This window comes from Nipponia nippon, unplaced genomic scaffold, assembly GCF_047370975.1.
Source record: "Nipponia nippon isolate SJK-2023a ecotype South Korea unplaced genomic scaffold, ASM4737097v1 scaffold_1, whole genome shotgun sequence".
NCBI lineage: Eukaryota > Metazoa > Chordata > Aves > Pelecaniformes > Threskiornithidae > Nipponia > Nipponia nippon.
Window position 1 is genome coordinate 151647894 of NW_028262290.1, and position 14839 is coordinate 151662732.

Here is a 14839-nt window from a genome sequence, read left to right on the forward strand (position 1 = left end):
TATTAACAGAGCAAAGCCAAGGCGGACAATCTTGCTAATGAATGTTGTGTTTAAGGACATGGAAGAATAGCCACTAAACAGAGATCACTAAACTCATTTCACATGTAACATATTCTAGAAGGGACATAGGTCTTCTGAGGTGAAATCTGAGTGCATGAAAACACCATGCCGTGTTAATGCTTAACTGTAATCAGCTAGAGACATAGCACATGCTCAGTTTACTGGGACATTCCACTTTAAGTGCATGTTAAACTAATATTGACTTTTCCACTAAACCAAAATCTCTGTTATTTGTGCCCAGAAGACTGAAAAAACAATAGACGTGGGAAGCAGAAGAATTAATCTTCCTGACCTTTTCTTTTTTTATACCTTTGGGAGTCAGTCTTTTTTTGTGTGTCTAATAGGGAATGTGAGCTATTCACTTGCAATGATTCTTAGATTATGTTGAAGTACTTTACTGTGTTATTTTTTTTCTTTCTTTTGCATTCTTCACATTCAATAAGCTCCACAGAGTATTATTAATAATATCTTTAAAACGTTATCTTTTTACCTGTATCCATTCTCTGGTAGAATCTTCCCCTGGGGTCCATCCGTTCTCAGGGTAATTTAGCCGGGACCTTTCTGAAGACCAAATAGCACTGTACTGGGAGGAGACAGTGATTTGATCAGAGTGAATTTCTCCTGACTCCATACCTAGTGGTTCCATACACTGGAAATCTGAAGAAAAATAAATTACCATCATTATTATGGTCAGCTTTTTGATTTAGATTTTGAATAACGAGAATGTTTTCCTGCTTTGAATATGAATATCTAAAGAATTTATTTTTATGTGACTTTGAATTCTTTAGCAACTTTAAGTGAGGCAGTATTGGGCTTATGGTGTCATTCTTAATACTGTCATTTGAGTTGCCATGGCAATTCCTGCAATAATAATGCTATACAAATATTTTTAGCCCAGCATTGTAGCCATTTCAATATAGGACAATAGAATTCTCTTTTCTAGGGTAGCATAGGCACTTCTGTGGATTCATAATATAAAACAATATATGTTCAATTCATAATTACGCACAAAGCCAGGAAAGACAAACCAGATGACTGTATAAAATAATTTTACAACTATTTACTCCAGTACAAAAAGTATAAAATGTTTTAAAATTATGATTAAAATTCTAGCCATTCTCTTTTGATCCTGGACAATGCAAAGAAACAGATCAACAAAATTTGAATCCAGGCCAGAAGACTATTGACCTAAGGGAATTACCACATCTTCTATAATGTGCTGTATTTTAAATGAGTTGATCATGTCCATCAAATCTCTTTTTGTTTACACAAAAATTACCAAGATAATTTAGAATCAATTGACAACCCAGTCACTATACTGAGTTCAAAGGCTGATAGGGCATGGAGACTAAATTCTTCTCTCACTCTTCAAAAATAAAAGCTCCAATCCCCACTGAAGCAAGAGGCAGGTGGCTTTAGACGAGTCCTCACACCCAGCTGCTCATGCAACCCTCTGTCAGAGGTTTACCAACCCCTTTGCAAAGGCTGGAGAAAATAACACGTGTCTACTCTTCTGTTCAGTGACTTCATAGCATATACTAATATAATTCATTTCTTCATTAGCAGTTTAAGGTAAAATACCAGTGTGTGAAGTGGAGGCCCTGACATTTGGGTACACAGTCCTTTTTACGACACCTTCTTTGGAGCTGACGTATCTCTAACAGAGGGTTAGGTGCTGAGCTGAAGGTTTCAAAATCTGTGAGTTGGTAAAATGAGCTTTTAATAAACAAAGTTCTGATTTTTCAATGAAAATTAAAATATTTTGAAAAAAATGTTTAAAAACTTTTATCTGGGATCCAAAAACTTATATTCAGAAATGCTATCAGGGTACCTTATAGGAGTTGTAGTTAGGGTGCCCCATAACTGAATTATCAAACCTGTCGCCAAACTGCATTTCCCGTGGCGTACGACCCTTTCCCTCATTTCTGTGCTGCTTCAATGTACTAGGGGCCTTGGGTGAAGTACTGAAACTGAACTACTTTAGGGTAAGGCTCAAAGTAAATTAACTTCTGCTTGGAATCAGAAGGAGAGCCATAAGCCACTACAAAGAACTCAAGACACGGTATTAAAATATGTAAAACGTGTCTAGTTTGATCTAGACATGTGGGCTTTCCCTCTAGTCTACTGAGAGGGACAAGTACTTCCTGGGGACATCTCACGTGTCTGAGGTAAGTAGGCTGAGTTGTCCTCTGGAGGTGACCCTCTCTGTAGTGACAACACAAAGAGCAAGGGTGGCTGAAATTAAGTGAGAGGAATCACTCCTCTGTCTAAGCCTGCATCGCAGAAAATGTTTCCTCTTATCATTCAAAAGGGTTTTCACACACACTAACTTCTGTTCTGTTGTCCTCTGTTTAAGAGCTGAGGGCATCCCAGCAAAGCAGAAATTAATTCTGGTTCCAGTGCGATGATGCCTCTACAGCCCAAGAAGGATGACTGTGGAGGAGGTGGACATGGGGACCCAAGTTGGCTGTGCTAGCTAATGAATGGGTAGGAGCAGCCCCTACATAAGGAGAAGCCAAACTAGCTGGAGGTACAGTCTGACAGAGATGGAGAAGGATGCTTCCCATCCACAGAGGCTGGGGTATGTCCCATTCTCTCTTCATGGCTATGCATGTATAAGAAAGCTATTAAAGAGGCAAGGGGCAGAGGAAAGGTGGGGTGTAACAGGGATAATTTCAGTTTACTCATTTTTCTGTTGTTCCTTCTTTGACTAAACAAGTACATCAAATTTGAGTGAATCTGCTCAAAACTCAGTAAGTCACAGAAAGGAGAGAGAGTTTGATTTAAAGTGTGTGTTTTATCATTGAGCAAAGCAAGGAAATCTGCAAGGACATGGTGTAACACAGCCTGTTATTTTCCTGCGTCTCCCTCACTTAGTTTCATTCTCTGTCCAAAGGGTAAGCACAAAAATGAGGCAACTGGGAAAAAAATATGAGACAAAGAACAAAGCTTAGATAGCTTGTGAAATGGTTTAACAAGAACACATATATTAAATGGGTTCTTTTTATTCAAGAAATCGATCATCAAAGCTTATTCCATGTAATAAAAGAAGGCTTTGGATAGTGCATTCATTGTTCATGTTTCATTGTTTTAATGCAAGTGTTCAATTGCTCTGCATTCCTGCGTTTCCTTGGTCAGCACAGTTTTTCACAATAATTATGCCAACTTCCTGGCAATACTGAGGAATAAAACTGTAAGGAGAATTCTGCTTCTTGCACTGCTTTTCAAAGGGCAGCTGTTTTTAAAAAAAAAAAAAAAAAAAAGAAAAAAGCAAACCAGCACCAACCCTTCCCCACCATCTTATTTATTTAAGGTTTCTTTAAAGCTTCATGCCAACACCTGGTGTGCAAGAAGACATAACAGAGAATATTTTCCAAGAAGCTCTGCAGGATAGATAAATACTGACCTTCTGATACACTGCTCTGCGACACGCTGTAGTTTGCTGAGAATCCCTCTTTTGCTATTGCACTGTCGGTGTAAAATACCATTGAAAGAATCCCTGTTGAAGACCGGACACGTCCTGGGTTGTTCTGCCCACAATAACGCCCTATATGTGGGCCAACTGCAAAGAGACAGGATATAATAGTAAACTACCAGTTCTACTACAACAATAGATACCACTACAATAGCCTCCTAAAGAGAGTCCCTCAGCAGGAAATAGTGAACCTCTACAACAGCTCAAAATCATAATCTCATCAATATCTTAGCGGTGAACAATAAATTGCTTATCTTACCCTAGTAATCTTACTTCTCAAACGTTCCAGATAGCACTCCATAAACCTCTGAAAATGTAATGAATCAGGATTTCAAAAAGTGTCCTTTAAAATGTGCAGAGAGGGCAACAATGCACAAAATTACATGTACAAAGCACCAAAAGTATTTTCCAAAGTGTGATTGAAGCACCTGTTTATGACAAGGACATCTGAATGGCCTGATTTGCCCACCCAGACTACAAGATTCTCTGGGAATAGGAGTTCAAACAGCACCTTCCAGGTTTTATGCTCCAGACTGCAGATAATCTGTTAATTTTATAGTGAACTTGAAAAACATTTTTGCACTCATATTGAGGCAATGACCAACGACTGTTTATCCCCTCCTATTTAAGCTTTCAGCATACCCTCATGGAACTTTGGCCCATATGCTCAATATTAAAGAATACTGTAAAAGAATTCAAGAGGAAAATCTTAATCCTTTCAAAAGAGCAAGGATTTCTTAAGTATATCTCCATGTCACAGAAGACACACACATACACACATACATGATCTCTCTCAGTGTTAATAATGTATAAACCAGTTCCTGATATTTTTCTGGATTTCCTGTGCAGTGAGATAATCTTTTTCCTTAATTAAGCTACTCAATTCACAACCAACATATGTGGCCTTCTAGCACTTGAGCATTCCCTACAGATAGGTCCCTAGGCTGTTGAATAGTGGTACATCTGTGCTTACAAACAATAAGAAAAGATAATGCTGAAACCCATCCATGGAGTCAATCATTAAAATTATAATAAGATGTCATTCTAATGCTTACACCACTGGCTTTCCAGGCTTAAATTAACACCTTGTCATTTCTCTAGGAAGTCCATTCCACTTTCAGTTTAAAATATAAAATGTTTATATATCCTAATTATTCACAGTTCAAAGAAAATCCTCAGCTAACATAACTTTGTAGTAATTTATTGGCATTTTCCAACAAGTAAAACAGTTCCAGCTTGGAATAGCCTTATTACATAAGCGACACATTTGTGTAAGGCCCCAGAGTTGCCAGAAAGAGGGAGCTCAGGTGTTATAGCTCTTGCTGCCAGCATGTGCTTTTCTATCCCTATTCTGGCCGTACTTAGTCTTCAGTTGCCTTGGCAATCCCATGGCATTCCTGAATCCCATGAACCTGCCAGTTCAGCCCTTTTCCACCAGGGTTGTTCAATGCAGTATTGATAGAATAAAACACCCTATAAAGGACACGAGTTGAATTCTTCCTCATCCTAGAAATCATTAAAGCTTTACAGTTTTATTATTTGGAGAGAGAAAGTTGTTTTAGACTGTCACCATTAGTGGCTTTTTAAAAATGCAAAATAATGGCCCCCCTCCAATTGCTGCAGGTTTTTTTTTTCTTTGCATTTTCTATGTGCAAACAGCTCTGATCGTGCTCTTTCCCGTGATGGTCTTTCAGCATTATAGCTGCTGATGTTGCTCTGAACTGCAAGAAAATACGGAGGAGAAGGCCACCATGATATGACACTCTGAGCCTCCCTCCTCCCATTTCCTGTAGGGAAGCCTCTCTGAAATGACAAACAGAAGAGAACTTTGTTTAAAGCAGACAGGCTTTAAGATTCCCCATGACTCACTGGTTTATAATTTTTAAGACATATTTAGTGATTCTGCATTTCTGTGTTTCAGTCTTCTACAGATTGGCCCTGCTGTCACAATACTATTCCCTTTGCTAGCTGTGTAGATGCAAGAGCTAAAAACTTGCAGAATATGACACAAAGAGGTATTGAATTTTTTTGCACAACATGTAAACCGTAGCCTACTGAGACAATATGGTATTGATCTGAGCAGAACTGGATGAAATGGAGATTCTTATTCTTCTTCTTACATAAATAGCTAACACAAAGTTCTTTTTTCCTTTCAAGTCTTGAAAACTTTTGACTGACAATAAATTATCAAATGTTTCAGGTGTCACCACATCAAATAAATGCTGTGTGGGGAACACCATCTGAGCAATCATTCAGGGGATGATACTGCTGTCTGCTTAGGTAGACTATGCCACTGCTTTTTTTAACCATCTTCCTGACTCTTTCTTACAATCATAGATGGGCTTTCATAGCAGACCATCTACAGTTCCAAATGGGAATCTTAGGGTGCCAGGTGCTGAAAAGTCTTCAGGCCCAGAAAGCTCTTTGCAGCCTCTACCTGTAGACCATCATGTTACTTTGTCAGCAACCCATAGGAAGGCCTACTCCAAATATGAGTCACTTGGAGATGTCCTCACTCAAGGACACTTCTACATTACCCACAGAACAGAGGCATTTCGGTGAGCCAGCTACTTCATTTGACTGCCCATGCTGTAGCTATTTCTGGGACTTTGGCTCCTCTTTCCACTGGCATAGTACGACATAGTGGAAAACTGAGTAACCTTCAGGTTAAAAGACGGAGGGGCAACTAAGAAACCTGTTTTATAAGCTTTTCCCAATATGCAGAGTCTAATTCTAGAACTTGAATAAATCCTTGATTATTCTTAATACATATGTTTGAAGGTTTACAGGATCTGAGTGTGGAATGTATAGAATATGGCTGGTGGTTTAAGACTAAACTGAAACCTTACCCTTACTAATTCTTTTCTTTTCTACTGTTTGCCCTTCTGGACAATGAGTATCAGTATCACGAAATTTTGAGACTTATTGAAATACACATTTGCCCATCCAGTTGAAATCTTAGCTTTCTGAATTCAGTTTAAAAAACCCCAACAAAGCACAAGCAAGGAAAAACTGTATATCAGACTTCTAAAATATTAAAAGAAATGTTATGTTAACTAGCCATTTTACCGAATTTTAAAGCTGGTCTTTAAAAGTATGCTGGTGTGCTGTGGACAGTATTTTCACAGCAGTATGATTGTTATTGACAAAACATTTGCACACAATTTAGGATGCTAAAGAGAAAATAACTGAAAAATGAATCCCATCCTCAGGTCCAGTAGTCACCTACACTGACCTTGTGTATGCTCTTATATCTTAACAGCTTTTCACAAGAGTGTAGAAAGCAACTGCAACAGAGGACAAACACACCTAGATTAATAGCAACCTTCATTTGCACTGATGTTAACGACTGAAGTAAAGTGTTCTGTTTTGCTCTGTAATTCAGTGGAAGCTCTTGTGGTATTGACTGAAGCAGCAATGCTTAGCCTGTGGTTCTCAAACCATATGTAAACTTCTTTAAATTACTTTTGAGCCCCTAGCAGACAGTCTATAGAGCTTCAAAGAGAGATGCATGATGAATATGTGCAATTCATCACTTAAGCTAGTCCTGGTTTTGAGTGGGCTATTTTTCTTCAAAGTCATCAGTGGACTGTTCTCAGTCGAGGCTGGCTGAGGTATATCTGTGCCTTGGGCAAAGACATTTTTGGTGTCTAGTTTATTCATGCAAAATCACATATTTCTATTCTGTGATCTACTCACTCTCCTGCTCCAATTCCACCTGTTATCTCCTTCAAACCACGGTCCCTTTTCTGCACAATATTTGCAACATGCACCTGCAGTTCTCAAACATTCTCCAGCAGGTTTATTTCACTTATTGCTTTGTTTTAAAGAAGAGACCACAGGGTACCCTTGGCATGCAGTTATGCAGAAACAAAATGCCAGGTTTGAGGCATTCCTGAATGCCTACCATTCCGCTCATGAACCAGCAAAACACTTACACCAGTGTTTAACTTCAGACCCGTAAGTGTCCTCGGTGAATTCCTTTTGAAGTCAATCTAACTGCTCACATACTTCAAAGATAAGCACGTTTTGCAGAATCAAGACACAAATACTCAGCACTTGCCAGATTCAATTCACTAAAAGGACAACCAGGTAGGGTGAGGACTCCATGATTGTGACAGAGCATTTCAGGATTAATGTCTTTGTGAATGACTGCTACAGTTGCTGGCAAATTGTCTAACAGAAAATTGTTTTCCATCAGAAAAATGGCAATTACATAGAAACAAAATGTAAATGGAAGCATACTGATTTTGACATATCCTTTAAACATCATTGTGAAAATTTGTTTAAGAGAACATTTCTCTTTTTCTTTGCTTTTTTGGAGGGAGGAAGGAAAAAAAATCACAGCTGTAGAAAACAGCAAATTCATTTCCTGCCGATCTCCAGTGACTGTAGCTGATCAAACTCCGCAGTGAAAACATTTTCCACTTAAGGTGGGTTTCATCTGCTCTAACTTAGGTATCTAAAGTTTATGTCTGAGTTAGTGATCCATAGCTCCCCGTACAGTCAATGAGATAAGAACTTCCAGAGCTCCATTAACTGCCCTACAGTAGATGTTGGAGACAAATCAGAGTGGGGTGCTGTTCTCTGCTGAGAATGGGGGGACTGAGAGTGCCTGGCTCAAATACTGGCGCCTGGTTTCCAGAGTTGGGTAAGAGCAGCATGTTCAGGGGACTGTCCATCTCATTCCACCCTGGTTGCAGCCACAACTATTTTCCGTCAAACTGTTCTCTGTGTCCTATTAAGAGCTGCCATCATCCTGGCAAACCACAGCTGTGTTGCTGTGGAGCAGGGGGTTTGAACTGAAGGATATATTTTTTTCCAAACATTTAAGAAATCCTTCTACTTCATGTTTATATCAGTGTAGTGCAATGGGGGCTTTAAACTCTAACACAACTGGGCATGTGAGCAGCAATCCAGTGCGATAAAGCAAAATAGCTTCCTTTTTTATAGGTATGTCTGTATCACCAAATAAAGCAGGCCAGGGACCACCCTCCGAACCTGCAGCCAGTGGCCAGGGACTGCTCCTGGGACCAGACTAACAGTGTGACACAGCTCACTCCCACAGGGCTCTTCCCTCTGAAGCAGGATGGCTGTGTCCAATGTGCCAGTTGGGAATGACCCCTGGCTTTTGTTGTCCTCCAAACCATGCTTAAGAACTGCTTGGAAAAGTGCAAACTGACATGGGCTAAAATTGTGCAAGAGAGTATGCCAGCAATTAAGAAGTATACAGAACCATGCCTTGGCCTCTTTTTAGTTAATAGTGTAGATGTAGCTTCAGAATATTTTTTCACAGACTGACGGGAAACGGACAAATGGCTGAAAGACTTACCCTGGGTGAGCCTCCCTTCATCAAAGGCCACCATACTGTCTAATATTTTTCAGAAATTTAGTACTTCCATGTGGATGCAAATTAGATTTATTTTGCCTTTCTTCCTCCTTTTTTTTTTTTTTCCGAAGATTATCTGGATACTCTCTTTTTGATATCTAGAGACTTTTAATTTCTATCTTCAGTTTATGGCCAAGTCATATCAGTGGCTTCCTGTGTCAGCTTTGCTCTTTGGTTGAAATAGTTCTTCTCCCTCCCAGGGATCCATCCTGTGATGCATTTATCGAGAAGCAATCATGTCCTCTCTGCCTTTGCTGTGTTAAGTTAAACAAGAGAGACCGACTGCTGGCTAAGGATCGCCCAACAGTGAAATGATGCATCAAGCATTTCCCTACAACCGCTGCAATCTCCAAGAGTTTGTATCTAAGCAAACATTTTCTTCTAGTCTACAAATTCAGTTGAATATTTACAAACATGTAAACACCCTTACTGGATGTCAGGATCATTTGGGGTTTAGACAGTTTGTGAGGGAATTGGAAGGCTGATAATGCCTGTTGTTAATTGCTCTTCAATACGGCTCAGTCACTTTCTTGAACCAGGAAATTACTGGTTTGAAACCCTCTGACACTAGCAATAATGCATTTCTTTTTGGTAATATTACACATAAATTGATTGATTGGATCATCTTTTCACATGTCAGTTTAAATGCAAGTTCTACAGGAATTCAGCTTGGAAAGATTTGGCCTATATACAAATAAACCTGTTATTAAATGTTCCAGACATCATTATTGTAGTGTTACAACACTGTTTTCCTAACTGAGGCATTAAATACTAAATAGTCTTTCTGCTACTGTTATGGCTCTTTCTTCACTATTTATTGGAGTGGATTGAAAAGAGCCATGATAAACCCATTAAGCATAAAACAAAAAGGAAAAACAAATATACCTTAAAAAGCACATACCTATTTACTGCAGCATCAATAAAAGCTTTAATTAAAATTATATTGGGGATTTATCTAGGAAAACAGGCAAGCTTAAATGTGTTATTAAAATATGTTCCTTAAGTTATATGTTTTCATTTAAATGAAATATTAATGTAGGATTAGCAGTTTGTAGAAACTGCCACCGCTGTTCATAAAAGCAAAGAAAATATCTATTAGCATGGGTTATCACACCAGTGGAAAACTGAAATAGCTGTAATTAGTGCCCAACACAAACAACATAGATCCTCAGTCATTGAATTTTGCTACAAGTTACAAAATTAAGACGAAAAAGGACAGCTTCAAGATGCTTCTCTTATCAGCTTATGCCATACATTGAAACAGTGAAAAGGGCATCACAATCAGTTTTACATAGCTGTTTGCAGAATTCATATAGGCATTTGGGCACCTTAAAGGTTAGGCATTCAGCTTGAACAGTCCCTTTTAGGCTGGAGCCACAGCCTATCAAGCTGGGCTCCTTGGAGAACTGGTACATGACTGCCCTACCTAGAGGGGACTTGGATCTTGCAGACTCATAGCCGTATATGAAAAAAATAGAGAAATCATGCAGCTATTGTGTTCATCAGTCTCAATGTAAAACAGGGATATGAGATTGGGTGGAGGGTGAAATGAGGGCTCACTGGGTCTATAAGCTTAGCTAATATCTAGCTATGCACTTAGTGGATTTGCAGAAGGTCAAGTGTGGTCAACAACTAAGTGGAAAATTACTGAGATGGCAGAGAAGTAAGTTCCAGAAGGGTACCCAACACACCCACCCTGACACATGTACCCAGCTAATCAGAGACTATAAACGAACAAATTAAGATAAAACCTTTGGATTTGCTTATACTACTGGAAGAGAGCGCACTATAAGGGAGGAACCCTGCAGTGCCCCATCACTGAAGCCACCTGAATGAATAATTCAACGACTGTTTACTGACCTGGGTAATCATTTAGTTACTATGATTTCAATTGTATGGACACCATATTTTCTCTGGCAAAGAAATTCTCTGCTTTGACAGCTGGTCTGTAACCCAGTTCCTCCTCAAGCTGGAGGGTTAGTACCTGAAGTCCAGTTTGTGCAAGTTGTTGGAAATTTCTGAGCAATACTCATGTGTTAGCTGTGGAAGTTTGGGGACCCATTATAAGACTTCATATTTAATTTATTTTAGCGTAGGAGGTCCATCACATATTCCCTCTAAAAATAGAGGTTTCCCCCAAGCCAACTGTTCAAAATTAAACATATTTCATAAAAAAAAATCATTCACACTGTGATATGCTTTACTGAATGAATTTACAGAGCATTTTACCCATTTGTCTTTAATTCAACTCGTTTCACATAAATCAAGCAAGGATCTCTCTACTATGACAGTTAAAAAAATGAGAATATGCCTTCTGCAGCCCACTTCAGAGTAATGGTTATGTATATCACAGTCCATTTTTCTCTTACCATCGGGGAATCCATCCCAGATTTCCAATCGGTCATAGCGACAGAACGCTCCCCCTGGAGTATTTGAATCAGGTTCTAGCTCAAAGCTTTCAAATTCCAGTATAATCTCTGACATCTTTGGTGCAAAGATAATATAAGTGCATTCAAGGCTATTGGGATATTTTTCAGGGAATCCAGGGGACTTTATCACTCCACTTGATGAAGTGAAGTTTCTAGAACATTCAGGTCCTGTAAGAGAAAGAAAAAAATCACCTGGGTTAACACTATGCTACTAAGCAAAGTAGTTAGCTGGAAAACAAATTAGGTCATATTGTCTCTCCAGCAGCAAAGGTGGCTTTTCAATGAAACACCTCATTTTAATCACTGTATTAATCATTCAGCCAGCTTGTTCCTATTATTGATAGTCAGGTTTTAAAGCACAATTCGCATATACTGTCTGATCTCCAATTTTCAATTTGTATGGAACAATATGAAAACTTGTACCAGCTCTAGAAAAAATTATGACAAATACAAAGTCATGTGGGAACAATGAACGTGTAAGCTGCAGAAATCTCGACAGGGCCCTAGAGAAATAATTATAGCCCCTTCAAGCTCAAATCTTTAAATCTTATGGCTGACAGGCTTTTATTGGTGAAATAGAATTTTTTACAAAAGCGGGTGAATGAATTCAGTAGAGGGAGTAGTGGTTTCAGATTCCTGGAGCACTGACGCAGTAACTCTGCCAGATGTGACCTATGCCTCCTTGACAAACTAAATGTGAAAGGTAATTCGTACATGTACCAAGGGTGAGTGACTCATTCTGAGTGGTGTTGACACAGGTGCACCAGTAAAATGTTGCTGTTAGTGCAGGCATGATAAACTGTGTGATTACAGGCAGTGTTGCTAGAAGTCACCTAATGTCAATGTTGACACACCAGCTTTCCCTGATGTCCGCACCATGGCACAATGGGATGCTCCAAACACTGCTCTTGGTGGAGCAGGAAAGTGGCAGTAAAGATGCAAGGGTATAAAAGGCCAGATCACTGGATTTGCCTTTGTGAATACAGGGGACTAAAACTGGAGTGCCTCTCTTGTTGACAGATTGCATTTCTCCTTTATTTAGATCCCTCAGGAATCCTCTCCATGGATCCCACACCTGCAGGTGTGCTCAGAGCCAGCCGCAGGCACTGCCCACACAACCTCCCGCAAGGTCAGCATAGGTACCCCTCTCTCTCTGACTTTTGACACTCCCAATTTAATGGAGAGTGATTTACAGGATTTGGGGCATCGGTGGATTGGAGCTGACCTGGGGAGTTTGGGTAGGATGACTCAGATGAAGGTCTTCGGACATGGAGTATAGGCAGGACACAGGCAACTGAGTCTGGTTGCAACAGGTTGTGCTGGAGGATGAGTATGTGTGAGGTTTCAATTTGGATGAGGATGCTCAGCATCCTTAGAGACTGTAGCCAGAAGCCTTAGAGGATTTCCAATGCTTAACACAGATCATTCAAGGAAAACAGTCTGGCTTGTTGCATATATGAATACTCTTATTTCACCATAGAAAATGTTTTCCTTGTGAATGTGCCAAACATATTACCCCCCACAGATCTGGCCACGTCCCAGCTAAACTCAGCATGCAAAAGAGAGGTCTGAATGAATTTAGTCAGTTCAGGTATTTTTGCCCTTCAATAGACACTGATAGGAAAGGCTTGAGCTATCACATCAATATTCAGAGTGCTTCATGGCATATTTTGGAAGATGTAGATATTAATGCTCACGTAACCTGACCCATTCCAATTTGGGAAATTAGATTTTGCCTATAATTAAATTGCCCTCTTACACATTAGTCGGATATTTCTCTTCTCTCCCTGTCATTCCCTTGTCTCCTTGTCATGTATGGGAGGGTTATATTCTGGTTGTTGCTCCTCACTCCCACCAGTAGCTGCTGTTCCAGGATAAAATAGCTTTGCTATGCCATTCATAGCATAAAGTGCTCTGTACTCGTCTTGGAATCCAATAAAAGATGCAATATAAAATGTAAGCCAGAATCATTATTGCTTTATTAAATACAGCCAGATCCTGGCTCTGTGACTGCACAATTGTCAGGCTTCTTACACTCACACATGGTATCTCAATACCACCTTGCTTTATTTTAAACGTGTTCAAGTCAATCTGGTGCAAGAAACAAAAACTGTTTTCAGAAGAGCTGCCTCACTACAGATTTTGACCCTTTATTTACTCTGTGAAGAAACTCCAGGAATTAAATCAACACTGAGGCTACGAGGAACAATATGGGGCGATGTTCATGGAAAACTGGCAGAAAAGGTTCTAGCAGAGACCAGACAGAATAGATACTTCTGAGGTGGAGAAACTACATGTGTGCATGTGTATGAAATAAAGGAAGAGAGATGAGCTGAAGGAAAAAGAGAGTGGAGGCAACAGAGAGAGCAAAGAAAGAGAGAGAAATTACATTGGAGACAATTTCACTTGCTTTCTGTAGGTGTCTCTGAGCCAGAAAATCATTTGCCTTCCTGGTTAACAGTGTCTTTTCTTTCAGTTTACACCATAAATTTAGTCAACTAAAGTTAGGAATGTTGAATGTGAACCATGTAGATCCTCTTCTAGTGAATAGGCTACTCATTCATCCTAAGATAGGCTGGCTGACGGAGCCAAAATGATGAACATTTCAGATGGGCTAAATGTTGGGCAATATGGGTTTCATGTTTTAGTCTGGAATTCAACTTCTTCAGTGTCTTTCTGGCTAAGGAGCTGGATGAGAAGTAAAAGCAGCTCCTAGTCTCAAAGCCCATCCCACATTTATCTCAGTTGTTACATGTGCTGGTCTCTTCTTACAATTTCCATGGCATGTGGCATTTTAAGCATCAGGTTTAGAATTCAGCTTAGGACACAGGTAGTGTAATGCAGTTTTTCTTTTCAAAAACTAAGGATGCTCTCACAGGAATAATGGGCAAAAATATACTGTGTGCTGGAATGCAGCTCAGCCTTCAGCTCAGCACCACAGGACCTTGGGCTTGGGATCATTTTAATACTTCTCATACCTGGGAAATGATGAGCTAAGTTGTAAATATGCTAAAATGAAGCATATTAGTCTGGTGTGAGCAACTGAGCTTCACCTGTGTAACAGGGTAAACTGGTCAGCTCTACTTGGTACAGAAATTAAAATGTAAATTTGGAAGAGCATATATGCATTAACTCAAAAGCTAAAAAGCGCTGTGTTCCCACAGCAACTATAACTCGTATCCTTTGTGTATACACAGCATTTCTAACACTGTACCTGGTGATAACTTTCCTGCCTTAATATACAGTTTATGTGGAATGAACTAGAGTTAAAGTTGCTCTGGGAGCCATAATTTTGCATTTCCTGACTTCTGTGTGTGTAAAATCACATTCATAATGCCATCTTAACATGGTTAATGTGTATCACTGAGAGATGTAAATGACCACACAAGGAAATAAACACAACATTCCTGTCAGAGCTCTGAGTTGCCACTATGCTATTAGGAAATAAATAAAAGCTTTTTTTCTTGAAAACGCTCAGTTGCTAAA

The 14839-nt window shown here is 39.4% G+C and overlaps 1 protein-coding gene across 4 annotated transcripts in view; it reads right to left on the reverse strand.

Annotated features, from left to right (window-relative positions):
• The window catches only part of NRP1 (neuropilin 1), a 114773-nt gene that overhangs the window by 51403 nt on the left and 48531 nt on the right, over positions 1-14839 (reverse strand). For all 4 annotated transcript variants that reach the window (XM_087778379.1, XM_087778368.1, XM_087778357.1 and 1 more), the window contains exons 5-7: positions 11294-11521; positions 3467-3622; positions 551-717 (exon numbers count right to left, since the gene is read on the reverse strand). In XM_087778379.1, coding sequence (XP_087634505.1) covers positions 551-717; positions 3467-3622; positions 11294-11521 — 551 coding nt within the window. The remainder of the gene's footprint in view (positions 1-550; positions 718-3466; positions 3623-11293; positions 11522-14839) is intronic.